The sequence below is a fragment of the Trachurus japonicus genome, chromosome 5, assembly GCF_045865225.1.
Source record: "Trachurus japonicus isolate A0001 chromosome 5, Traja_1.0".
NCBI classification, from domain to species: domain Eukaryota; kingdom Metazoa; phylum Chordata; class Actinopteri; order Carangiformes; family Carangidae; genus Trachurus; species Trachurus japonicus.
In genome coordinates, this window is record NC_140911.1 from 26,308,566 (window position 1) to 26,334,872 (window position 26,307).

The 26,307-nt window shown below is 40.3% G+C and overlaps 2 protein-coding genes and 1 long non-coding RNA gene across 4 annotated transcripts; 1 reads left to right on the forward strand and 2 right to left on the reverse strand.

The window, feature by feature from the left end:
* Positions 1-364: 364 nt before the first annotated feature.
* On the reverse strand, positions 365-3,377 carry LOC146987712 (adenosine receptor A1). 2 transcript variants are annotated; one of them, XM_085777033.1, is made up of 3 exons: positions 2,415-3,377; positions 1,244-1,377; positions 365-1,132 (listed from the first exon to the last, which is right to left on the reverse strand). In XM_085777033.1, the coding sequence occupies exons 1-3, from the start codon at positions 2,768-2,770 to the stop codon at positions 741-743; spliced, it is 882 nt and encodes a 293-aa protein (XP_085633159.1). In that variant the 5' UTR covers positions 2,771-3,377; the 3' UTR covers positions 365-740. The 2 variants fall into 2 exon arrangements, with proteins under 2 accessions (XP_085633159.1, XP_085633157.1); XM_085777031.1 differs by having other exon boundaries at positions 365-1,377.
* Positions 3,378-11,011: 7,634 nt separating this feature from the next.
* LOC146987713 (adenosine receptor A1-like) lies at positions 11,012-13,184 on the forward strand. Its single transcript, XM_085776989.1, has 2 exons — positions 11,012-11,413; positions 12,416-13,184. Exons 1-2 carry the CDS (start codon positions 11,085-11,087, stop codon positions 13,062-13,064), a joined length of 978 nt encoding a protein of 325 aa, XP_085633115.1. The 5' UTR covers positions 11,012-11,084; the 3' UTR covers positions 13,065-13,184.
* A 777-nt stretch (positions 13,185-13,961) lies between these two features.
* On the reverse strand, positions 13,962-22,405 carry LOC146987714 (uncharacterized). The gene is made up of 2 exons (XR_015035853.1): positions 22,076-22,405; positions 13,962-15,747 (listed from the first exon to the last, which is right to left on the reverse strand). It is a non-coding gene; the product is annotated as an uncharacterized LOC146987714 (long non-coding RNA).
* Positions 22,406-26,307: the final 3,902 nt, after the last annotated feature.

The window sequence follows — 26,307 nt, forward strand, 5'->3', positions numbered from 1 at the left end:
CTGACCAAAATATCACAACAATGGGCTTTATGCACACTTCCACTAATTCCTGAAACATTATTGGACAAACTGATTAATCCAGGTGTGTCTGACCATTGTTGTGATGTCAAACACACCTGGATTAATCAGTTGGTCCAATAATGTAAGACAGGAAATAAAGGAGCTGGCTTATTTCAGGAAGTAGTGGAGCTGTCATTGCCGTGAAATTTTGCATAAGCAATTGTTAACTGCTAATGATAAAATATTAGCATGCTAACATGATAAACTAAGACAAGTGTAAAAAAACAGCAATTTAGCATCAGCATGATAATATAGCAATTTTAGCATGTAGCCTAAGCATTTAGCAATGAGGGAGTTGGTGCAGTGACTTTCAGTCTTTTAATTCACTTGAATTGTTGTAAATGTGATATAAGGAATGTAAACTATGTGTTTTAAATGCAGTAGCTTTGTGTGTTGATTTGGACCAAGATGATAAGAAGCTTTTTGAACATGTAACATTTGTTGTTTTACTGGCTATGTTGACATATATATTTCATAATTCAATATGAATCAATCAAGAAAGCACTGAGTGAAAACAAAATAATGCAGAATGATGGGATATTACTTTTCTTGGTTTCTTAAGGTCAAAGAAATGCAAGAAGTGCTTTGTTGTCTCTATTAAATGGTTAAGATTCCATAACATAATCCCACAAGTCTCATCGTTGCACCATCCCACCGAATACACCGTACTTCAGTCCTTGTTACAATTTCCCATCCATTTTCTCCGTCACAGCTGGTGTACTGGTCGGACAGGGGGTGGGCTCTGTTGGTTTACATAACATGCAACGCTGAGTGATCTGGACCAGTGTGGCGCGGAACCGCTTTATCCTGAATGCATAAACTAGTGGGTTGAGGGCAGAGTTCACATGGGACATGAAAATCCCTATGTATGTCGCAAACTTGGGTGTATGACAATTTGAGCAGAAGAAGTCGATACAGTTCATAATGTGTATCGGCAGCCAACACACGGTAAAGAGGAAGACCACCAAGGCCAGGGATTTGGCCAGCTTCAGCTCCTTCCGATAATACCTCTCCCCATCACAGGTGGCCTCGGCGCGTCGGTTAAGCTGCCGCCGGATCACTCTGAAGATCTCTGCATACAGAGCGATCATTATGGACAGCGGTACCACCACCCAGCCAAAGAAATTGAAGTAGACCATGTAGTCCATCCTTATGACGGAGGTGAATTTGCAGACAATCTCACCGGAGCTGCTGAGGTTTGCTTGGGCATCCCGGTTATTCCAGCCAATCATTGGAACCAGTCCAGTGAGGAAGGAGAGGATCCAGCAGAGACAAACTGCTACATATGCCCTCCCCTGGGTCACTATGGTGGTGTACCTGAAGATGGATGTTGAACAAAGAATGAAGACAAGGGTTTTCAATCAATCACTGAAATGAACATGAGCAAAGTTCTGTAATTGTGTCACTTTGAACAAATGCCAGTCGATAGATTACTGCCCAGAAGCATCTTTCTCAAGTGCCAGCTAAGCTCGGGCTCCACCTGCTAAACAAAAAGTATAGGCTATGGGAAACTGCCAAATGTCTTGACAAACTGCATCAGGATCAGTTATTTAGTCAGAGATGGACATTTTAATCAGCTTAAAAGCTTTTGATGTGCAGCCCATTGATTTGCATTAAACCAGGCCACGATAGATATGTTGCCATGTCAGACCTAAACACTGAGAACCACCTCCTCTTGATTGACTCTCTGGAAGTTAAAAGCATGCATTTAGCTTTCTGATGCTAAAACCAACAAAGACTGACAGTAAAAGGCCAGAGACTAATGGCATGCTACTACTATTAGTATAATTGTTGATAATTAATTAGGATACATTTCTTCTAGAATATTTTGAAGCAACATTTGGGATTTGCTTCATAGAATAAGTGATTTTTACATTAAGAGACTGTGGGTTGGATCTTAATTCTGAAGTCAATGTAAAATAATTTGGTATTTTAATATCAATCAAAAAAAATATTTGTGTATGGGCAAAAACACACCACATCAAATGTCTTACACACCACATCAAATGTCATGTGGTGTCAGCTGAGTTGTGAGGAAAATAGATTATTGATATAACACGAGTGGGAAGGGACTAGATGATATCGAGGAGCTTGTAATAGACTGGAGGAAGTGATGATATCCAGAAAGAGAGAGGATGCTCACATCTTTTTTTTATTGCACTCAGTTATGAATATTTTATTTGTCCTTACCACAAACAGAGTGCTAATTGAAAACATCAATTAACAACAATAATCAACTTTCCCTTTGTCTCTCAGTTTTTGTCCAAATCTTGAGTGGACACCATTCAAAGTGTAACTAAGTGATTTTAAAACCACTTAGAACACTTTGAATTTATTTAAAATAAGTTCCTCACCTGGTGGGAATTTTGACTCGGAGATATCGGTCAATGGCGATGGCCAGCAGGGAGAGGATGGAGCTCTGAGTGATGACCAGCAGCAGGCAGGAGAGGAAGAGGCAGGTGTAGAACTGAGTGATAAATCCTAAATTGATGATAATAGCCAGAGGGATAACAAGAAGTCCCACAGCGATGTCAGCCACAGCCAGAGACACAATGAAGCAGAAGGTGGTGTTGCGGAGCGCCCTGTTCACACACACCACCACCACCACCAGCACATTTCCCAGCACAGAGGCCAGGGCAATAGCTGTCTCAATGGAGATATACACCATGTCCACATGCTCCTGATACTTGATCCCTGGAGAGGATGACATCTTCACTATTCAGTACAGATCCTGTTTACCTTTGCTCAGATTGTGAAAAAAATCAAATCGGTTGTTGAAACTTCTTGTCTCTCCTTTGGATTTTGCTTCACAGCCTCCATTATGGATATTTTCTCAGAGAAAAGCACCCAGCTTACCACATTTACACAATGAGTGGCACCTGTACTCATGAAAGGATGCTGACAGATGAATCCTCCGTATGTTGTTGAGGCTCTGCACAGACTTGGAACCAGTGCATCACCACTCCCCTACATCCTTACTCTCGCTCTCTTTTCCTTTCGCTCCCTCACTGTCTGTAAAAACGAGCCATAAAAATTGAGGGGAGGGACTTTGCTTTCTGCAGTACCACGCAGCAATAGTTTTGCTCGCATTTAGTGTGTTTGTGTGTGTTTGTGGGTTTTGAAAGGAACTGCAGTGTTTACGTAATAAAGATAATAAGGTTGTGAAATATGACAAGTGCTCAAAGATGGATGAAGATGGATGTGCATTAGCGCTGATTTTATCTTGTGCGACACCAACATTATTGACATGACTTGCATTTTATTAGTGCTCTCCAGCAGACAACTCTGACAAGTGACAAGTATAAAATGTCCTGCTCGGTTCAAATCACAATTTTGACCCATTAACTCACCCATTACAGGTTAAAGAAAATCATCCAATTGGGCATGTGATCCAGTGAATCACATGGTGGAGTGTGTGCCACATTGGATGGGCCTTTGCATGTCATTTTATCCCCTCTCCCCCCCTGGCTTCCTGTCCACCTCTCATTGTTCTGAACAAAGTTCTGAACAAAGGCATAAATCAGACATGAAAAATATCATCAAGTATTAATCAAGCTCATGATGGCAAGTCTGGAAAAAACCCAGATTGTCGTTTTTATGTACACGTTAGTTGGTTTTGTACAAGCAAAGGGAACAACAGACAAATTACATGTTAATCTGTGAGTTTTAGAGGTGCAGTAGATGCTGAATTTATTATCTTTAATTTGGACCAAGACAGGAAATATTTTTGTTTCCATGCTAAACATGCTGATGGTTATATGAGGTAGGCCTACGTTTATAGCTGAGATCACTTTCTCCATCTGACATCAAACAATGCACACTGTAATACAATGCACAATTTAAATATTCATCCTCATCCCTATATTTTTCTGGTAATTTTCTTTTCTTTACACTACTTTCATTGCTCATATTCACTGTCTGACCCATCTACCACTCTCCACTTTTTTTTTGACAATTCTTTATCTTTACCTTACCGTTCAGTTTCTTTATTGTCCTATAAACTCTGTCTATGTAAGCGGCAATGAGGATTCTGTTCATGTGGTGCATAAACATTTTTTGTTTGTCATTTTTGAGCATCTGTGATTTATCTTCTATATTTACAGGAAGTGTTTGGCAGGGTTTTGAGGAGATGCAGGACCCAAATGCAGACTTGATGAAAACAAAGCTTCATTTTCCAGGCTTGACGTGCACTCGAACTCAGGAAACACAGCATGGAACAACGTGGAAAAAACAACAATGGCCGGACCAAGACAAAGGGAGACACTGAGGTTAAATACATGAGGGAACGAGACACAGGTGGTGCAATCACACACAGGTGAGACACATGAGGTAATCAAGGGCCGGGAGCTCACAGGAAGACAGGACCCAGGACTTCAAACTAAAGCAGGAACCTAACAGGAAATGAAAGACACAGACCATGACACAGGACAACACAGAACTTCAAAACGAACAGGAACTAAACTTAACCAAACAGGGAAACACAGAAACCAAGGTTCCAAAGTCAATAACAACAAAAAAAGATGATTAATAAATGTCTTGTCTGTCTCAGACAGGCTTGATTTTAATTTACATCTCTCATTGTTTATGTTTATTTAAATCATACCTCTCTATTTCCTGGACACTGCAGGACAAGGTGCAGGTAGGAATTAGATCCAAAAGTTCAATTACTTACAAAAACTTAATTTAATTGTCCATCTGAGGCTGAAAAGACTTTGGCGGCAGGCATCACTGAGCAAGCAATCACTGAGATGGTCTGCAGTTGCTTAAGGAAGCATATTCAATGGCTGCCTGTAAATATATTCAGTCTGATCACTTAACTTTTTTATGTTTTTTTTTTTCTGTCCCAAAGAAAACGATGACTCAGCTTGCTGTGTTGGGACACTGCCTGATCCCGGGCTCTGGTTTATGCATTAGAGTGTTCATGAGCAGACACTGAATCCATTTTATTAGGCTTCATTAGCTCAGAAGAATACAGTACATGCATTATCACATCTGGAGACCTGATTGCCGTAAAAGTGACAAAAAGATATACAATAAAATATTGATTCAACACTCAAGAACAATTCTTTGTTGCAGTTAGCTTGTTTTCCTCTTTGATCAATACAGTAAAAAAAATATATATATTTTGTGGTTGTGTGGTGATATGTTAACAATTAATGTAACGTGACTGAGAAATTGATGGTCAAAAAGTCAAACTGACATTCGTAACAGTAATGAATTTGATTATGGTCTTGCAGGGATCCGCTTGCGCATTTGCCACAGGGAATACATGACAGTAAAGCTTCTATTACCGGTTCCAATTAACAAAATTATTATCAACGTCCTCACCAAGCATTGCAGTTTAATGCAAAATTTGAGTCCGCTGCTATTCTGTCTCTGTTTATGTCTACATTAATTGGTCAACTACAGCAGTTTTCCAAAAGGATATGAAATAAATTGGCTTGGCAGAAGGTAATCAAAAATGAACATGTTGTGGCTTTGAATATTCCTGAAAGTATAGAGACCAGTTCCACAGGGTGAGTGATGTACGTACTGTAAGATGAAGCGTGAGAGTGTTTTATGTTGTTTGTTTGGTTCATTTGAATGTAGCATAATGTTACTCTTATTTTGTCGCCTTGGTTGTGAAAAGCAGACTTAACATTTACATGGACCTTTGGCTGGAGACTGACTCTTAAATTATCCTGTGCCAAAACTGTGATAGGAAAAACAGATGCAAAAGAGAGCTTGAGAAAAACACAACATGTGCCTGCATTTTCCCATCAAACGCATTGTGCAGATATAGACCATATGCATGAGGGGGGAATTCAGAGGCTCTTTTGAACTCAGTCAAAAAAAGAAAAGAAAAAAGAGGCAGAGAGGCGTCTTTCTCAAACTGTGAGGGTCTGCTTTCGCTTCTGCTCAAATGGTCAGTCAGCACATCCTGTGTATTACTGCAAAATCAACTATGGCCAAAGTTTTCAGGGTCAAATTGCTGCACAATGCTGCACTATTGTTTTACTTTTGTATAGAAATAAAATGCCTATGAACAATGCTGGTATATCCAACAAACACTAATCCACTGTTAAATGGGCACGAATTATTGATTTATGAACTAAAACTAATTTGTGCACTAATTTGTCAATCAAGGCGAGCAGTGCTTTTTCAGTTTAAGTTAAAAAAATAGACATAGGGTTAGGGTATAAAGTTGAATGATGAATAGAGTGGAAGTTGTTGTGTTTGATGTCACAGTGACCTTCTGTTCATGATAGGAAAATGTTCCATTGATAGGGTTTGGAGCTTGTCACGCAAAGGGTAAAGTAGGCTACATGTGCATTGACGATAACTGTGACATATTTTACAGGTGAGTAGCAATTATCAAAGTGTGCTTGTGAGGCTGTCCTTCTCTCAGTTTCTAGTTCTGAGATCAGTTATGAAACTGGACAGAGTAGGCGGCCTATGTAGGCTACAGATAGGTAGCCTAGTCTATATAGCAGATAGCTCATTAAACACTAAAGGGTGCACAGTTAATAACTTTTTACAGGAATTTGACAAACATTGACAGATAAATGAACAATTATCACGTGAGCAGTCTATTTTAATTAATTTAGGCCCTAAACCTATTTTGTTGTTTTTTCAGTTGATGAGTGCAGAAAGACCCCAGGAAGTGTTGCTGGTGTTGAAATCTCAGCAGCTAATGGGTATCTAATAAAACACACACAAACTATTAGGCCTATCATGTGGATGTTAAAGCTCAAAAGCACATTTTGTTATTTAATGGGGCTTTTGACCATTTGGAAATTGGGATCTCCGACTTTCTCGCGGGTCATGAACGTAGCAGTGGACCTCCAGTCCACACCTGTGTTTTGCCTGATGCCAGCCAGCAGCATCGGTGCGGCGGGTAGCCTAGCTACTTGTTCATGGAGACGGTGATAAATCAAATGGAGATAAGGTAAACTGTGCTAAATGATGGCAGTTTCTCTGGGTTTGGAGGTTTTTGGAGGAGACAGCCTGTTGTTGGAGGATTTACCCACTTCAGGTTTTGCCAACTGGTGAGTCAGTTTTTAGTTAATGTGTGTTTTCTGTTGTGTTTGTTTAACGTTACATGTTATCTTGGTTAGTTTTGCAACATCTTGACCTTAAGTTGCTCCAGCATCTGTATCTAAAAAAACCCAGCAGGCCTACATTAAGGCTAGCTGTTACTGTAGCTAGCAGGTCACAACATTAGCCTACTTGCACTCTGTTCCCTGAAAAAACACCTATTCAGCAGTTGTGTTGTCATTTCATGGACCTAAATTGATAAAATGCACTTTATATGCCCTCATTTGCAATAACATAAGCTACTTGTGAAAAAAATTAAGGTGACTTATGCAGTAACATGAATTAGCCTATCTTTAGTTATGGTAATTATACAATGTTCAAAGAACAGAGAGAACATATAATCAATCTGGTATTTGCTGTGACCCCACTAAAGCCTTGAAGTAATAGTTGACATCTGGATGCATAGTTCTTTTTGTTTGTTTTTTGGGGTTGTTGAATCCTGGGGAACTTTCTCCATCTTCAGTCTGTGTTTTCTGTCTTTTTATGTGATATAGCCTAGACTTGATCAGGGCATTCTGGCAAGATAATTAGGCTAATTAGTGAATTGTGTCAGCCATCAGTGTTCTCAGACCTACTTATGATTTCAGACATGATGGCGAAAAACCCTTTCCAAATTGCCATCCATAGTTCTTGCATAACATCAGACCTTATTGATTGTAAAATGTAAAGCATTTTTGCAACTTAATTGAAGAAGTTTTTGCAAGAGGTCTCAGGACAAGAACCAGTTTGTGATCATTGTGGATTTTGTGGTTTCACATTGTTATGATGAATTTCTCAATAAAACGTGCATAGAACTGCCTAGTCACTTGTGGTAGTGGCTATCACCATTTTCTCATTTTGTTATCTGTTTGAAAGACAGAGATTGCGTTGCTTGCGCTTTCTTTTTTTTGTTTCTGTTACTCAGCAACACCAGGGTTTGCAGCAGGAGGAAGTGAAATTGGTGACCACCATGACATTATTATTAGCCTACACATTAATCCCCAAACACTTGTGTAAAATCCCCATCTCATAAGTGTTTGCAACAACATTTTCAGTGCTGTATGTCAGCAATGTTTGTTTTTCCTGTTCTGGTGAAGGCACAGTATGTGCAGTCCTGTACAGAATGATTAGGTAAATAGATTTTCAGAAAACCAAATTACATACAAAACCTGGTGCCTTTAAAAAAAACTGAAAAACTTAATGGTTATACAACCTTTTCATCAAAACGATTAATTTTTTCAAAGAATAATATAGGCTATCCATAGAATGTCTAGAGGGATGTAGAATACAAGTATTAATTTTATTGCAATTTTTTTTATAGTATAGAAATAATTGTTTTATAAATTTTGACGGGTCCTAAATAGCCTATAAATATTTACATCTGGTTACGTTGGCAACGTCGACATTAAAGCAGATATCAGTGGAATGTTTTTGTTAATTTAAGTCCTAAATAGTCCTATTTTCCGTCAGCAATCACTTACATGAAGTATTTCAGCCTAAACACGAGTCTCTCCGTCACTCTGCTCTGCTGTAACCCGAGGAGAAAATTTTCCTTGTGGGATACAAGTGTTATCCAATGAGGGGAGAGAACGGCATGAAGGGCTGTGTGTGCAGCCAAGGGATGCGCGTGAATGTGGTGACGTAGCACGAGGACCAATTGATGCCTGACAAGGGCGGGGGCTGCTAACTCATGGTGCGTTCAAGGAAACTCGTACTTTGTGTTTTTCCTTCCTGTGAAGTCATACCAGTTCGATCTGGTACGAGTTCATGGGTCGGAAGTTACGAGTGGCCGTTATAGGGAACTTTCACAGACAACAGGACGGTAAAAACACGAGCTACGGGTTACCTGGAACGCTACCAAGTCGTAGTTGTGACTTGAAGCTGTAACTTACGGTTTCAAAAGCCTGCCTTGAACACAGCATTAGCCGAAACGGCCGTGCCGCTGTTATCTGCTTTAAATGATCTCTGCACCAATAGCATTAGTACGTTGATGCCACGTGAGGCAGAGCTCGGGGGGAGCCAGATATTTGTGATAGTTCTGTGGAGAAATGGCATTGTGCTAATGCTAATGCTAACTAAGAGCTCCGGTACTGTAACGTTTCTGGTGCAGGTGTGATGCTGGCATGCTGCAGGTTTGTTGTTAGTGTGAAATGATTCAGATGTGTTTTCAGTCCGCTTTCAACACTGGAGCTGCTGCTCGTTAAATACAGTTAGCGTTAGCTTAGCTTTATCGGCATATTGGCAACCAGTACAATTGAAGGTTGGAACGAGAGCGGGCGAGTGTGAGTGCGACACATACTGGCCAGGAGGAATTAAACTTGTAGCTAACCCCTTAAGTTAGCCTATAGTTTTGTAGATACATCTCCTTCACAGTCACAAATAAACAACCTAAATTATTTTCTTTTTAGGCGAAGTGATGCGCGCTTTGCGGGCACATCCGCAGAGACCGTTCTCATGTTGGGGCTTCAATACAAGAGGGACATTACAGACGAGCACTATGGAGGTATTTGGATGTTTTTTGGTGTGTCTTTTTGGACGAAGAAACGTGAGCCCCGTTCGCAACCGTCATATGGACATGCAGTGCTGCACGAAGCCCCACTGTAACTCAGAGAAGGCACGGAGGACTCTGAAACTTCTCCCAGCCCTTAGTGCACATGAGGGTGAGTAGATAGTGAGTGAAATTTGAATTTTGGGTGAACTATCCCTTTAAAGTGAAGAATTGTTCCTGATTACTGAGACAAGGCCCTGATAACAAGCGTTAACTCTAAGTAATCTCATTTTAATCCTAACAATCTTAATCTTAATTTATCCCATGAACCCAACCTGTGCGACCACCAGCATGAAGGCAAGTCGCTAGGCGAGCATGAAAAATGGATGCCATGTTGGAGTTTAGATAAGGATCATGTTGAGAGAAGCGTGGGTTAATTCTTATAACCTGCTTTCACATCATACACGGAAACAAACTGTTTATCGTCCTGATGTTAAAAAAATCTTGTGTGACTGTGACACAACAAGGTTTTATTTTGAATTTTCCAACATTCCGAATACAGTGTACAGAAGATATTCATACCGCTGTTAAGTTGTTCACATTTTTAACAGTTTAGCCTTTATATCATTACACCACACATTTTGTGGTAGATAATTACAAAGGCAACATTTTTATTAATATAAAAAGTAATTTGACCCTTTCCTATGACCAATGTTTCTATACCTTATTTGGAGTTTACATGTAGACTCCAATCAAGCTGATTGTATTGGATTTGGAAAGACAGGAAAGATAGGCTGTTCCTGTTTATAAGGTCTCACAGCTAATGATGCATATCGGAGCAAACAACAATAACAAAAAACCCCCTTTCCATTTGTACACTGGATGGTCATAAACCCTGCCAAAGGCGCTTCTTCCGGTATTCCGAGTATTTGTGTGTTATTTCATTTTTTGCTTTTTGATACATTTGCAGAACTTCAGCTGTCACATTGTCATTATAGCAGAGTGCAGATTGGTTAGGGGAAAAGTGAATTTAAATGAATTTAGCAACATGACAAAATGTAATAAAAATGAAAGGGTTCAATACTTGATTATATTATAATCTATAAAAGAATCCATTCACCTTTGCTGTTCATGCACATTTGTGCACTTCAAATAAAGTACACACGCAATTTGATAACTTTTCTCTTGTAATGGAACACTCTATAGTACAGTAGAGCTGGTGCGAAATTAAAAGTTGAATGGAAAAACAGACAAAAAAAAAAGCAAAATGGCACATAATCCCCCTTTTATTTTTTCATGGTAGGTGGGTGGGTATCAGTCAACACAAGTTGACAAAAAAAAAAAAAAAGCCCAGTGGCCGTGACTTCCTCAAAGGTTTCATAAGCGTGAGATGAATGATAAATGGCACAACACGTTCAGACTCTCACAGTCAGACAAGCTGCACCAGTAACTAACAAGCATTAGCAGGAAGGGAAACACAATGAGCACAGGTGGAGTGATCTACACTTTGGTGGAGATGCTCATTGCTCTCAGCTGCTGTTTGGGTAATTTGCTGGTCATCTTGGCTCTGTGGACCAGTAACAGCATCCAGCTGCCCACCTTCTGCCTGATTGTCTCTCTGGCTGTTGCTGACATTTTGGTTGGCTGTGTGGCCATACCGCTGGCCGTGCTGGTGGATGGACGGGTGCAGACTTCGTTTCACAGCTGTCTCTTTATCAGCTGTGTGGTCATCCTGTTGACTTTAGTCTCAGTTCTGTGTCTCGCAGCGATTGCAGTGGACCGTTACCTTCGGGTATTTATCCCCCTCAGGTATGATAAATTTTTATTTAGATAGTTTATTATTGTGTTGCAAAAAGTAAAGATGTTGCTTACAAGTGTAGTTTTGAAACACAAGCTTTTTTTTCACACCTTTTTTTTTTTACACCACTCTTTGCAAGCCTTGCATAATCAGTCAGAGTCATTTCTTTTCTTTTCACTACTACAGTGACTACGTTTACATGCAATACTATTAACCTGCATGAGAACACATTCCAAATAAGACACTGCTATGTAAACAGCAGTTTCTGATCACAGTAGTCGGAATAAGGTCATATTCAGACAAGCCAAAAATGTATGAAGACGTGGAGATTTCTCATTGACACTTACACTTAAATCTCAGTAAACACCAAATCCTACTGTAGTTTTTGCATTTTTTAAAAATATTTTTTGGGGGCATTTACGCCTTTATGGATAGTACAGTTGAGACAGACAGAAAACAGGAAGGCAGAGAGAGGGGGAATGACACGCAGTAAATGGCGCCCGACGCGGGACTCGAACCAGGGCCGACTGCAGCGAGGACTGTGCCTCTATACGTGGGGCGCCCGCTCTAACCACTACGCCACGCAATGCCCCTAGTTTTTGCATTTTTCAGCAGCATGCCCTTAAATAGAAACATGGCCTCTTCAAAGGGGAGAGGGAGAGATATTAGCTCTGCTTAATGTTTCGAGAAGTATTTAGATGGGTGCAAACACGGCAATGGGGGCAAAGAATGCATCTTTGTCATGATGTCAGACATCATGGTGTAAACTACTAGTGTACATCACAGGCTCTTTTTCAGAGTTTTCTGATTAATGTGTAAATGGGAATGTCCTCATAGCTGCTGCACATGTAAACCTTAACCAGAACATGGTCCTTTCTTGTATTTGGTGTTATGAGATGAGATGTTAATATAGTGATTGAATTCATTTTAATTTATATATATTTATGATTTCTAAACATATGGCATGATTTTGATCCCAAAATTGATTATATATTATTTGTTTGTATCTATAGGTACAGAAGAACTGTGACACAGAGACATTCATGGTTTGTGGTAGCAGCATGTTGGTTCACTGCCATACCACTAAGCTTTGCTCCAATGTTTGGATGGTACAACAATGAGACCCTGTCTCGGTCAGTCAACTCTACCATCGTCTGTAAATTTATAGATGTGATTCCCTTGTCATACTTGGTTTACTTCAACTTCTTCCTCTGCACTTTGGCACCTCTGGTGGTGATGACCGTATTGTATGGCTTTGTGTTCTGTACCATCCGAGGAAGCCTCAGAGAGAAACCGGGCAGCAGTACTCGGGAACAATCTTTGAAGTACTTGCGGAAAGAGAGGCAGCTGGCAGGGTCGCTGTTCCTCATACTGGCTCTGTTTGCACTCTCCTGGTTCCCTCTCCACATAATGAACTGCATTTCTTACTTTAGTGGACGACTGGACACCACTCCAGTAGCTGCTTTCTATGTGGGCATCCTTCTTTCCCATGCCAACTCAGCAGTAAACCCGGTTGTGTATGCGTTCAAAATACAAAAGATCAGGACTGCATACCTGAAACTCTGGAGACGGTTTATAACATGTAGAGAAGAAAATCAAGGATGTCAGTCGAGCACAACAGACAACAATCTCAGCAATAACAGCGTAACCAACAATGAGTAAAGGCCCATTGTCTTTTGTTTGTACATTTTTTCTGTAGGACCAAGACTGACATTTGAGTACAAAATATTGTAAAACATTTTGACATTGTGTGATCGCTAAAGAAATCTAGTTAAACTGGATGAAGAGGATGTTACTGTGGTCTGATAGCAAACGAATCTAGGCGTGCACTGAGAGATCTATTATCTGCTATGTTCAGGAACATGTGTCAAGTATGCAAGAGTATGAATGTGATGCAAAAACTGCCTTGTTTGGGAAAAGGAGAAAAGTTTTACAGTTTATAGTTTCATATCACTGTTGCTTTCCTGTTTCTGTTCCACTTCCAGTTCTACATATTAATTTAAATAGAATTTACTTTCAGTTGGAAATGACCGCCCCCATCTTTTAAAGAAAGGAAGAGTAGCCTACAACTTTTGCATTAGATCTCTGTCATTGCAAAGTAATAATTTGGTATCTGAAATGTGATTTCATAGGAATATAGAAATCCATAGATAGATGTTTTATCTACAGAGTCATTCGTTGTGCTGTGGGATTCAACTTGATTAGGTATCTGTTCTAGGATTTATCTTAATTTTCTAATGAATTTCAAGACAGGGAAGGGCAGGCACTGCATGGTGCATCAAATGCAATTCAAAGATCAATATAGCTCTTTGCTTCATCAGTAATTATTTGATTTGCCTGTGTGTGTTTTTATGTTGATATTTCTCTGAAGCTTGAGTTTATCTTAAGGGTTATCATATGCACTGTTATTAGTATCAGGCGTGCAGGTTTGTGGTTAGTGAGCTGTTTGTTTCATTTCCTGTTCTAAAGAAACTTGCTAACTTCCCTTTTCCATCTGCACCCCCATTGTAATTGCTCTGAAGTTCAATTAAACATGTTTAATTTTTAACATTTTTTAAAATTTAGTCTGTACTTTATTTCTGTTGGAAACAGTTAATGCATGTTAGCCATCATTACAGGCAAAATGTATTAAAAAAATGATGATGGTATGATATGACTGGTGTGATATGACTATGATGGTATGACAGTTTTAATCATCGCAAAAGATCAAACCTCAATGTGTTTAAGACTGGGGGACTCTTGCACAACTGTCCCTCGTTAACTAGCCAATAATGCTGTAATCTTACTGCGGATATATCCACAGTAAGATTACAGCATTACAGTAAAATGTCCATGTTGTCTTAAAAATGATTTGCTGCAAGAACATCATCTGTATGTTGTTGAGCAGGCTAACTCACTTTTCACACACACTTTACCCAAATGTGTTGATAGCTGTTGACCTCTGACCTCAATGCATTAATCAGTGACTGATGGCAGAAACGGGTCTAACCAACTACGACTTAAAAAAACAAAAATTATCTAAGCGATCAATGTGTCTGATAAACAGCACTTGCTGTTCAGTGACAAAAATCCAGGGTACAGTAAAATGCTTCATGTAATGCTAAACCCTGCGCTGGTGCAGGTTTATTTTGTATATTCTTATTCTTAATCATTCAGTGAGAAAAAATGTTTTCTCTTAACTCACTGAGTGTCATTGACGTATAGGCCTATACGTCAATCATAGCCTAATAGAGGAGACTTTGACATTGACCTCAGTGTGGTGAAGTTGATCATCACGAATTATAAAAAAATTATAGGTTTTTATTTCATCCACAAATAATTTGTTTCATATGTTGTGTAAATCTTTATGGTAATGGTCGACAATAAGCAATGGTCATGAAATTACCTTTATTTATGTTTTGATAGCAGTTGGTAATTATCTTATGGGCATTGAATGGCCTGTCTACCTAATGGGGTGCCTCTAGATCACAATTTCAGTTTGATGAGTGATCCTGAGGCTGCCATCATCAGTACTGTAAACTGTATTGTGACTTTCATGTCCAGTATTATTGGATGCATGATGCATCAGATTTGTCACTGTGCAACAATGGCCATAGTTAAATGTCCATTAAAATCAGACATTGCAAATTACTTTCAGACCAGAAGGAATTAAGAGTTACTTTGAGCCTTGGGATGTTTTGTGACTATGCTTCAGATGCACCCTTTACAATGCCCAAACCTTTTTATTTCCAGTGATGATAGTCCTTGGCCACAAGGTGGCATCAGAGTGGCTCTGCACCATTTGTCAAGTGTGTGTGTTTGTGTGAGAGAGAGAGAAAGAGAGAAAGAGAAAGAGTGAGTTTCATCCCAAGCACTCATTGTACCTCTCAAGGAAGGTAATAGACTGTATAGTTATCACCTGAGTAGGATTGACTCCATCCCACAAACTATACAACCTACTACCTCACCTTGCTAGGCTCAACTTCAAGTACAGCATCCTTAAAATCAAGACTTCACTTGGTATACGTGTATGCTAACTTCACAACATGTTACAGTAGCTGAGATAGGTTCCACCTTTGAATCTGATAAATTATAAAGTCTTAGTCCTTATGTGATCTCTCTCCCAGAGATGAGGAATGGGTTATTCTTCAATTTACTTCACTCAGTCCATGTGTTCCTTTGTCCACTGAGCTTCGTATGTGCACGTAGGCTGCTGGCATCACCGCAGCTCAACCTGTCTCCTTAGGAAAGACAGTAGATTGCATAGTTATCTCAGAGGGAGGACACAAACCCCACAACTATTCAATCTACTACCTCAGCCTTAAGAACAGACACTTTTGCAGGCAGCAGAGACTTGTCAGTCGAGCTGTGAGACAAAATAAAGAGAGAATACTATAAGTCACTTTTGAGATGTCAATATCCAGGGCAGTCAATAATAATGAAAATGGAGAGCTTTCACCACATTATGTACATCACAGAAAAGTAAACTTTACAATAATGTCCTGTGACCTTTGGCCATTTATTGCAATATATTAAGTAGTAAACGATTGTACTGCTGTTGCATCCATAATAATAGTTACAACTTGCACATGTTCAACCACATTGTTCAAATGACAACTGCTACCATGGAATTAGTTGTCTGGTAACAGTTTAATTGGGAATCACCTCACAGGAGGTGTTGTATGGTAAAGGCTTGGCTCAACAGGCTTCCAGCCGTATCAGTATCAGGCTATACTTTCAGCAGTCAGTGTTAAAGAATGACACGTGATGGACATACTGTATTATATACATTTGCCAACGCTCAAAAGAAACTTGATTTTCTTTTGGTCTGAATGCTTCTCTGTCACAATTTAGTTTGGTAATTAGTGGGGAAAAAGAAAAATCACATTTGTAGAAGTTGGCACATAGTGTAGGGCAGCTGTGCCAAGGCTTAGTGCCTATGTTTCTCTAAAACTTGGCTCGAGTCTTTCCAGGTCTGCTTCCCAAAAGGCAGGGGGAAAAAAAAGCTCTTTAAGCACGTCTTTCCCCCATTTGGTTCCTTCCGTCTCTACAACTAGAAACTAATGCAAAGCAAAGGAAGAAAAATGGAAAATGGCTGATCCTCGGCCATTTTAGGGAGTTGTTTGGCACCCATACCCAACATCTGTGGTGCAACCTGTTAATGTCTACCTCCTCCTTCAGATCCGTACCCATAATATGGACCGCTTATTTTTCCACAAATAATGGTATAGCAGATGTTGAAAGTGACGTAATGGAACTGCCTGTTCATAAATTATCTCAAGAGTTGATTGATGCTGCTGATTCACAAGTGTATGGCAAGACATCCTACTTCAGATGTTTTAATTGAGAAGCTGAATGTTTGACTTCAGAAAATTGCCCCTTTTTTCCTCAGTGTGAAAGCCACTTCAAGTCCATTGAAAAATGAGTCTGTTTAATGTGCCAGCCAGAGTCTGGGACACAAGCTGGGCAGAGCTTTGGACAGAACCATACTTGGCTGAGCTGATTGCGCCCAGACACTGTTATGGTAGACGATGATGGTCAACCCATGAAAAGGCTAGCTTTGGCGCTCTGCATAAATTAGCATGTGAACCGTGGTTGCTGAAAAGCGGCTGGGCCGTTCATTAACATTCTGAATTCCTCTTTGGTCTAATTAATGCTGACAGTGATTGAAATGTTTTGGCAGTCTGCACGGCTGTGGAGCCAGGCCATGCTCACTAGGGCAGAATTAAAAGCCACAAGGGCATCAGCGAGTGTGTGTGTGTTGGGGGGGGGGGCTTAATTGAGATGTTGAATTAATTAGACAGTAAATGGTATCAAACTCCTCTAACTGGATGGCCAATGCAAAGGGGATGGAGTGAAAGCAGGCAGGGCCACATTCAACTGTTCATGAAAGAAAAGTTGTGTGAATGACAGACAAAATTTGTAGCCATTACTACGTGGTTCCCTGGCGTATTCATGTTCAATTGAATGAAAAAGTAAGCCAGTATTCAATATCATATGGCCGCTTTAAGGCATGCACCACATCGCTTAACTAACTTGACTTGCATTTATTTCTCAGTATAATTGAATCCTTAAACCAAATTGTCACCTTCATTAAATTATCACTGAGATCACTGTGATTCAAATATCAAATCTCCCACCACTAAATCTGCTACCGTAACTCTAGATAGAAGTTGTTATTCAGAAGCAGAGTACAACTCTACCACAGGCCAGTGAGGCATGCAAGCAGCTACACTTCAAGGTACACAGTTAAATTTGTTTGTTATACTTACCTTGATTCCCTCTAAATACTCTGTTAGTGATTGTGCATCAACCTTTTTTTTAAAAATTGAGGCTACGCTAGAGGAAAACCCTGATCAGCACCTCCCATGAGACTCCAGAAGGAAGCGTGGGTAAGCCTGGAAACAACAAGTAAAGCAAATGTTTTTCTGTCTTTCCTCTGGAGGTGATGATCTGACTTTCACTCCATATCCCCATACTGCTGATGATAGGAAAATGGCTGCTCTGTGACAGAATATAATGAAGAAAAAAACTGTTATGAATCCATAACAGATACCGGAACAATCAACATGCCATTGAACACATCGCTGACACTGTCATTCATATTCACAGCTCCCCTCATCTTACAGTGGTAAACATTGTAAAAGATATCCCTGATTTCATATGCCAAGGTGCTGCATACACGGAGAATTTAGTAGTAGACAAAAGCACGAAAAAAATACCCATTCTAGGTTGGTGTTGGTCCGTGATGATCGGCGGATTTCAGGGGACGACTGTGAGGGAAACGACTGAGGTTGGTTCTCTTATGCGGTTCTCTCCGATATTTGGTGCCAAGGAACGGGCATTGTCTGCGTGCCAAGCTGAATCTCAATGAGACAAAAAGAGTGTGATGCCGTGGATGCAGCATGGCAGAACCCACCAGTGAGGAAGGGTGGGGTGGGGTGGGGGGGAGTATTGGCAGCCAGGCAGTGAGAGGATGCCATGTCAGAAAGGGGGTGTGACACGACACAATAAGATATGGTGGCATTGCTTGCTACCAGCTGCCTAGCGCAGTGTTCATGCTATGTGAGCTAGGTGTTAACACATCTAAAGAAAGGACCTTTGTTCCACACGCAGACCTCGTCCATATGTTGGACAAGTTGTTATGATTTGTATGAGCCGAGGTTTCAGTCAGATTTCATCCTGTGATGCATCTTGGTTAATAAACTCAGGTCGGCCGGAGTTGAAGTCCATCTGGCACGTCGACTCAGCAGCAAATCTGTAGAAACTAAAGGGACCTGATGGATTTCAAGTTGTTTATATTTTCATCCCCATATAAAGGTTGTTAATCCTCATCTAGATTTGATCTGTTTCAGTTGTTGTTGTTGCTGTATATTGAAGGGAACTTCTTTTTTTTAAACTACAGTGGGCCCCACAAAAAATGTCTTTAGTTGTAGGTTACCGTACTTCTTCCCATCATGTTCCTGTTTGGTGCTCTGTCTCTATCTTCTATTATTAACTAAATCTAGGTTTTCCTTTTACGTGTCAGATGAGCTCTTTTTTGTATTCAGGCTCTGGCAACACACACACACCTCTACATCTACATTCAAATTATTAGGGTATGTTGCAGTCAGACCAATGTTGCTAATTTGTTAGAACAAAGTCCACAGGGACTGGACTTAAAGCACTTTTACATCCTAAATATTAAGAGTCTGGGCAGTTCTAAAAATGAAAAACTGAGGCTAAGGCTAATTTAAGGAAAAATATCGTCATACCTCTAAAATAAGCAGCGTTGTGTTCTCTACCAAAGGCTTGTTTCAAGTAAGCTGTATGCTGAGCAATTAGCAGTCAACTTAAATCATAAGAAAGAACCACGGGTTAACGTCCAAAAAAGTAAGCATCATTTTGTGGAACAGATTTTTCTTTAATCTTATTTCCTCCCCCAGTAATCATCTAGCAACACTAAGATTGATCTTACAGGCTCTTATGGGGGTCCAGACCGCAGGCTGCGAGCCACTAGACTGCACAATTTAATATCTGGTACTAATTGGAGAGGAAATTCCCCCCTACAGTCAGGGGGTCATTAGATGGACTGACTGTGGCTGAAGAGCCTTAGGTCAAACCTCTAACTGTGGAGAGACTAATAAGACCCCATAAAAGGTATGTGCCCACACATGAAGTACATTTGGTCTGGACTTTGATTTGGTCTCACGAGGTGCCAGAGTTGCCACATAGATAACACGCATCCTGTTGCATCTGCGTAATGCTTCCAACATAAAGGGCAATGACCAGCATAAAATACATTGCTGCACCAAAGGTGGTGAGCACTGGCTACATGTAAAAAAAAAACAACAACCAAAAAACAAAAAACCCTTTACTTTTAATGACCATCAGATAAACTGTTTACCCATATGCTCCCTGCTTTAGGTGTTACTGAATGATATTGTGCCATATGACTGATAAGATAATGATGATAAATGTTGTTTTATTGTTTTGATCTAAGTACCAAGTCGGAAGGGAAATACCTCTATAAATGTATAGTTTTTGCAGGCTTTTTTGTTGCTTTATTTGATTTTAAACACGGCAATTTTTCATGATGCTGTACATTTTCCCTGGGGGGTTAATTAAGTATTAATGGTGGGATTTGGGTTAAAATAACACCGCTTATAGGTTTTCAATATTTTCATCAAGATTTAAGTGCTTTTAAGTGTTCTGTCGTGGGTTTGTTTATGTCTGGATGTTTTATTGGAGAGATGAGGCTGCAAGAGTTGTTGTTTGTGGTGTATTATTGGTTATTAAAGGCTGTGCAAGTTCTCCCTCATATTCATATTATTGCCGTACTAACCACCCAGTGAAAAGCAACAGATGGATCTCTCTATACACACTGTGACATTCTCAAGAGACCTAGCCTTTACAAGTACTTTTTATGTTTTGTTTTAGTTAGTTAGCTGCTTGATGTAAATACAATGAGTGCCTTAAAGTTGTGTTAATCACAGCAGAGAGTCTGAGAGCTTACTTGGTGATCTATTGTCATACGTGGCTCTATCCTGTCGCAGGAAACCAGCCAATCTAATATTCCACATAGGTTAAGACAAATGCTGACACACGGGTGGAACATCTGGACCATCCAGATGTTACTTTCAATACGGCTTTTTCATGGCTGTTAGAGTGTGTGTGTTTTTTTGACATCTGGTGATTGGCTGCTCCGAGCATAGGGAATAGTTTTTAAGTGGATACTTTTCACGTGATATGCCGTCGCAAAAAAGAATGGGATCAAATGCTGTTTATAGCCCACAAGTCAGTTTTGTGCACAAACAGGAAGAGCTGAGTGTGTATGCCGTATGAACTGATAAAAGCAACAGAGACTTTGATCCTGGTAACCACAGAGTCACTCTAACTACGGGAGAAGGAAGGAGAAAACGCAAATAGCAGAGGATATGGCTTTCCAAACAACATGTCATCAAGCAGCATAGCAAGTTCATCTGAGGAGAACTTGGGGGGGTGGGGGTGGAGGAAATAAGTTCATTTTCTTTCTCTCTGCCAATCCTCCCTGATCCCACCCCCTTTTTTTCTTCATTCACCCTTTCTGTACAGTACAGTATGCCTTAATCTCCCGTTATCACACACTCAAACACAAACCAAAAAGCTGACTCAACTCAAATGCAAACACAACCGCAAATAACTGCATACCAAGAAACATGTGCCCGGACCAGCTCAAACCAATCAGTTTTCAACAGATCCTCTTCCTATAAGAGAATAATCAGTTCCGAAAAATGCTATTAATGGTAATCGGTATATTAATTCTGTAGCTTCCATTCTTCTAGTGGCTTAAAAAGAAAACCCAAACAAACCCAGTGAGACTGGATCAGGAACTGAGACACTGCACTCCTACAATACAAGCCCCTTCATGTATAGAACAATGCTTGCAACAGAGCGATCTGGTTCATACTGGTTTTGAACAGGTCTGTCAAACAACAGTGTTTGAAAACAATTAAAGAAATAACACATTTGCCTGTAAGACATCGAAACCACATATTTTCTGCCTATCCCACCTGTTAGGGATACTTTTTCATTTTGTGGTGAAATAGATGGCAAACAGTAGCCCACACTACAGCTGAGGGAGACTGTGTGCTGCCTCTGGTTGCAGATTTCTTGCATAAATACAGCAATTGAAATGTGATGTATAAAAAAGTTAAATGATTTTTATGTCTGAGGTTATGTTGTTATTTGAAACATAAAGGTAATAATCTCTTTTCATGAGGAGAATTTTATTCGTTCAATCCACCGGAGTTGTGGTGTCCTTAGGCCCCGACCTGTAAATTATCCCTAAATGTTGCGTTTTACTACATTTCTATGCTTTAAGAGGCAGTAACGCAACCACTAACGTTTCTTTTTACTCAGGACGTGTGTTTTTATAAAACATCGCTCTGTATACAGAGTGCTCATTACACTAACTATACGCAAATGATGTGGTCATTATTTCTTTATGCATTCACGACACGGCATTAAAACGAAGTTGTAGTTCGTCTCGATCGAGCAACAACAGTGGAGATTTAGGCATTGTGTTCGGTGCAAGCAAAGCAGACACGTGTGCAGTGTGGAAGGTGACAGTAAAAGAAGTGTTAAAGTGCAACAGACACAAATAAAGGGAGAACTTCGCTACAAAGACGAGTATCAAGGCCCAAACAGAAGCAGAAACAAAAAATCTGAAATACCTGGAGGTGACTGTTTTTTTTTTGTACAGATCAGGGTAGTGTTGACGGGCAATGGAGGCAATGGAGGCGACAAAAAAAAGAAGAAAAAAAAAGGCGGGTTAGAAAGGAGACAAGAATGCATTTCCACATCCCTCTCTTTCGCCTGCAAGACGAGGGAAAGGCTGAGCAGTACACCAGTGAGCAACCCCACTCGAACAGGGGCTGGGGCTTGAGAGCAGTTTCTGGGCCATGCCCTCCTCTCTCCCTGCCCACTTTTGCCCTGCTGCCAAGAAGGAGAGACAACGAGGAGAAAGGGAGACAGGAAAAGAGATCATGAAGTCACAAAACTGAGCTCACACGCTCATATTAAACGTACGAAATCTGCGCTGGAATATGCACAAAAGTATAGCCTGAGTGTTTGTCTCGAGGTGAAGTCACAGAGTTGAGAGAGTGCGCTTGCTGAAGAAGGGGAGCAGTCACATGAACTGTAGTTTATGTTCCATCAAATAGACACTCACTTGACTGTAGGATTAGGGGCTGAGAGGGGAGAAGAAATAGAGTGAGGCGGACAGAGAAATAAGCTTGGGTAAAGGAATCAGAAGTGAGTACTTACATGCAGTCTTGTAGTAAAGCCAAAATGTTTGACAGATTTATCTACAGTTGGCCAAACAAGTCAGTGTCAGATATTCCTGAAGCATTTCAGAGCAAATGAGTTAAAGGCTTCTCTCAGAGCTGTGCAGTAAAGCCTTTTGTCAGCAGTTGGCATCATTCCCAGGTAGTACATGCCTCACAGTTCCCATTTTCGGTAGTCATTCCGGACATCTTTAGTTGTTCTGCACCTGCCTGTGTTTTTTATTCAGATTTGTTGCACAGCAGATAGAAGAAAAAAAGGCAAACCACTGGGGCTCTGATTTAATTCGGACTGAAGCAATGAAAGGAAACCAGTGTTTGCTGTCAACATAACAGACCAAACGGGTGGTGTGGGATGTTTACCAACATACCCTTAAGTCACAGATTGTGTCATGTAGAGCTGGAGCGGAAATACGGGCGAGGGAAGACTCAGGTTTCAGGCGCGATTAAAAATCCAAGGATGGTATTTTGTGCGGATCACCAGCAACAAATAAAAAAACACTCATAATCCAATGTACAAATCCTGAAAAGGGCACAACATAATGCTACAGAGTGCCACAGACACTCATCAGTATCTTTCCTCAGGCAATATCCAAGACAGCTTCCAGTGTGATGTCACTCACTCGTCATTTTTTTTTTAAAGCAATTATATCCTTACTGTACATACACTTTAAATCCTTCCTCTCCTCATGCAGTCTTCTCTCCAAAACATGTTGTGCACATTCTTGAAGGATGTTTTGTAGTTTTTAAATCAAACCAGAATCACTGGGCTGACATCTGAAGGCAGGACGAAGAAGAAGAAGAAGAAGAAGAAGAGGAGCTGCAAAACTCCCTTTTACAAATCTCACTTTGTGTCCTTCTCTTCCTGCTCGCAAAACACTGAGCTTGTAAAAGTTTCAGCTGCGAGGCTTTGGGCCAGCCTCCACTGGCACCGATTCAAAAGAGCACTGCCTGCTTCAGAAAAACGGAGGGGACAAGTTTGCTCCGGGAGTGCTGGCTCTCTGCCCCCCCTCCCTCTCCCCCCTTCTCTCTCTCTCTCTCTGGGGCAGAAACAGCTCTCTCAGGGTTTTTTCACTCTCTGCTCTCACGGTAATGCCAGCTCGTGCCAAGCTCAGCCGTTAAGACATGTGTCCGTCCGTTAGCAGCGTCTGGATGGCTCTGGGGAGGCTGCTCTCTATCACAGACACCTAGAATAGGAAATGCGAGCTACAGCACTATTTCCTGGATACTTTGTCCTCCATTTCAGATGTGTGTCAAGCTCTCACGAGGCTGAGCTGCGCTGCTTGTGTTACAGTTCACACAAGGTTCTGGCTGCTTTGCCTTTATTTCTGCTCAGAGAGGCTCAGGGATTCTCGTCTAACCCTCCACGTTGCTACTTCCTTGACACTTTATAGTTGTCCACTTTTCTCTTGCCTTGTCTTCCTGTGCAACTTTTATAAAGAATTGTTTTAAATGGTGACAGAAAGTGCACAAAAGTAGGTTTACGTTCAGTCCTTGGAAACCAACACACAGCAATTTAACTCTCATTCTTTGGCTCTGACTTTATTTTTAATCCGGTCACACTACTGGAGGGGAACTAGAAGCACATCTGTGGGAAACAGTATTTGCCTCACCACCTACTGTGCCCAAATATTATACAATGACACAACTGAGATCATGCCAAGAATAAGGATGTCACGATTATAGATTTTCTTGGTACGATTATTGTCAGAGAAATAATCATGATGTCACGATTAACACAATTATTATGCATCAATACATTTCACAACACTATGAATGTGTAAAATCAAATATAGTCAAAATATAATTACATTACTAATCTCTTAAAGGGACAACGAGGAGTTTGGTTATAAAAAAGTCTCACGTTAATGTGGATGAATCTACGCTACCCACACTTGTTAATGGCTCCATTTTTGATAAATATATCGTTTTGTCTCTATTGTTATTTTGTTATTATTAGTGGTGGTGGAAATGCTGGTCGAGCCGACCAGCGTTTTCTTACTTTCGGTTTCGCGGACGCTCATGAGAATACCGCCGCCGTATTGCCGTTTATGGTCGGAACTACGACGGGAGCTGAACCTCTTTGAACCTCTGACTTTAATTCTTGATGAATGAAAACATGAGTCTGTCTTGCGCCGGTCGAAGAATTCTACAATGCGCGCGGAGGCTCATAAATGTAGTGTGAAAACGCTTCGCTTTTCCAAAACTCCTCATTGTCCCTTTAATATACAGTAGGACCAGGTATTAATCCCGAGGCAAGTGTTTTAAACATTTGGTATAGATGATAATGAATGACTTAAATATTTCAGTTTATTTTAATTATTTTTTTACAATACAAATGACATGCTAACATTTAAATTCCTACCAATTCAGTGTTACTTTAGATAAATGGACCTGTGCATTTACCTTTACTTTGGCGCCACATCTGCCAATATGGTTCCAACATCATTTTTTTTGGAAAGTGATGGTATTTAGGAATCTTTACGATCAATTAATTGTGGCATTTAATACCGCAAATAATTGTGAAAACAAGTAATCGTGACATCCCTAGTCAAGAATCAATCAAACATCCTCAAATCATCTTGGCCATTCATAGACTACTGATGTTAATGCTGAGGCATGTCAACGACATCACAACCCATTGAATGTTGTACAAGCGATGAGAATCAACTGCGACTGCATCTTCTCAGAGTTTCTAGAAACACACTTGTCTTTGGCATTTACAGTAAGCTGCATACTGTACACGCAGACAGCTGCCACGCCGTGTAATATGCAAAAGCACATTCCCCACAACAAACCATGTCTGAACTAGTATGTCATTGACTAAATCAGAGAGATGTCTATAGTATATCATGAGCATATGCTGTTCTTCCACACAATCTGCCTTGTTGTGCAGCTTCACTTCAAACCTTTTTTCTCTCTGGGTCAATAAGGTCGAGTAATAGCATTTGTATTGTGTAGCAGCTCTTATATGATCCTATATAGTTAGGAGGGTTTTATTAACAAGTTAGAGATGCCAGTGAAGGAGTGTTCTCAATTTACTCTTTATTAGATTTGGCATTGATTTCTGCATCAAGCCTTCACAGAGAACTTTAGTCTCAGCATTGTCTCTTACTTTCTAAACAAAACCAACCCCGGTGGTCCAATGAGGACCACATGTGAACAACTACAGAGATAATTTTATGTTTAGAGGAACAGAAACTTGATACTTAAGCTCCTGAGACAGCAGCCGAAAATTAAACTCAGTTGACAGTTCATTAGATGCACAAAGCTAGAATTAATGCAGTCTAATAGCAGGGCATCTGGGGGGGCTGAGACATCTCACAAAGCACTGAATTCAGTTCCCTCAACAAAAGGCCTTAACGGACTCTGAAAAGTTTCAATCTGTGCCATGAGACTCGTAGCAAACTGCTACTGCTGAGCCACAGTTGCTAAGAGGCTCAGCAATTCAAATTGGGCAAGTGTCAGTTGTACATCAAGTATTTGAAAATAAATTTGAATTTTGTAATTATTTAATCCCCTCCATTAGGTTTTCAGGCCAAAGTGGGAATTATTATTAGATGACACCAGCACTGAAAAAAGTTGTAGAAATCTCAAGTTTTTGTACCACAGGAACAGTTGTA

Bases quoted from the DNA above. Each gene is read 5' to 3' on its own strand.
- LOC146987712 (XM_085777031.1), bottom strand. From the start codon at position 2,770: ATGTCATCCTCTCCAGGGATCAAGTATCAGGAGCATGTGGACATGGTG. The intron at 1,378-2,414 runs GTGAGGAACTTA...ATCCATCTTCAG, and splicing joins CGAGTCAAAATTCCCACCAG to GTACACCACCATAGTGACCC.
- LOC146987713 (XM_085776989.1), top strand. From the start codon at position 11,085: ATGAGCACAGGTGGAGTGATCTACACTTTGGTGGAGATGCTCATTGCT. The intron at 11,414-12,415 runs GTATGATAAATT...TTGTATCTATAG, and splicing joins CGGGTATTTATCCCCCTCAG to GTACAGAAGAACTGTGACAC.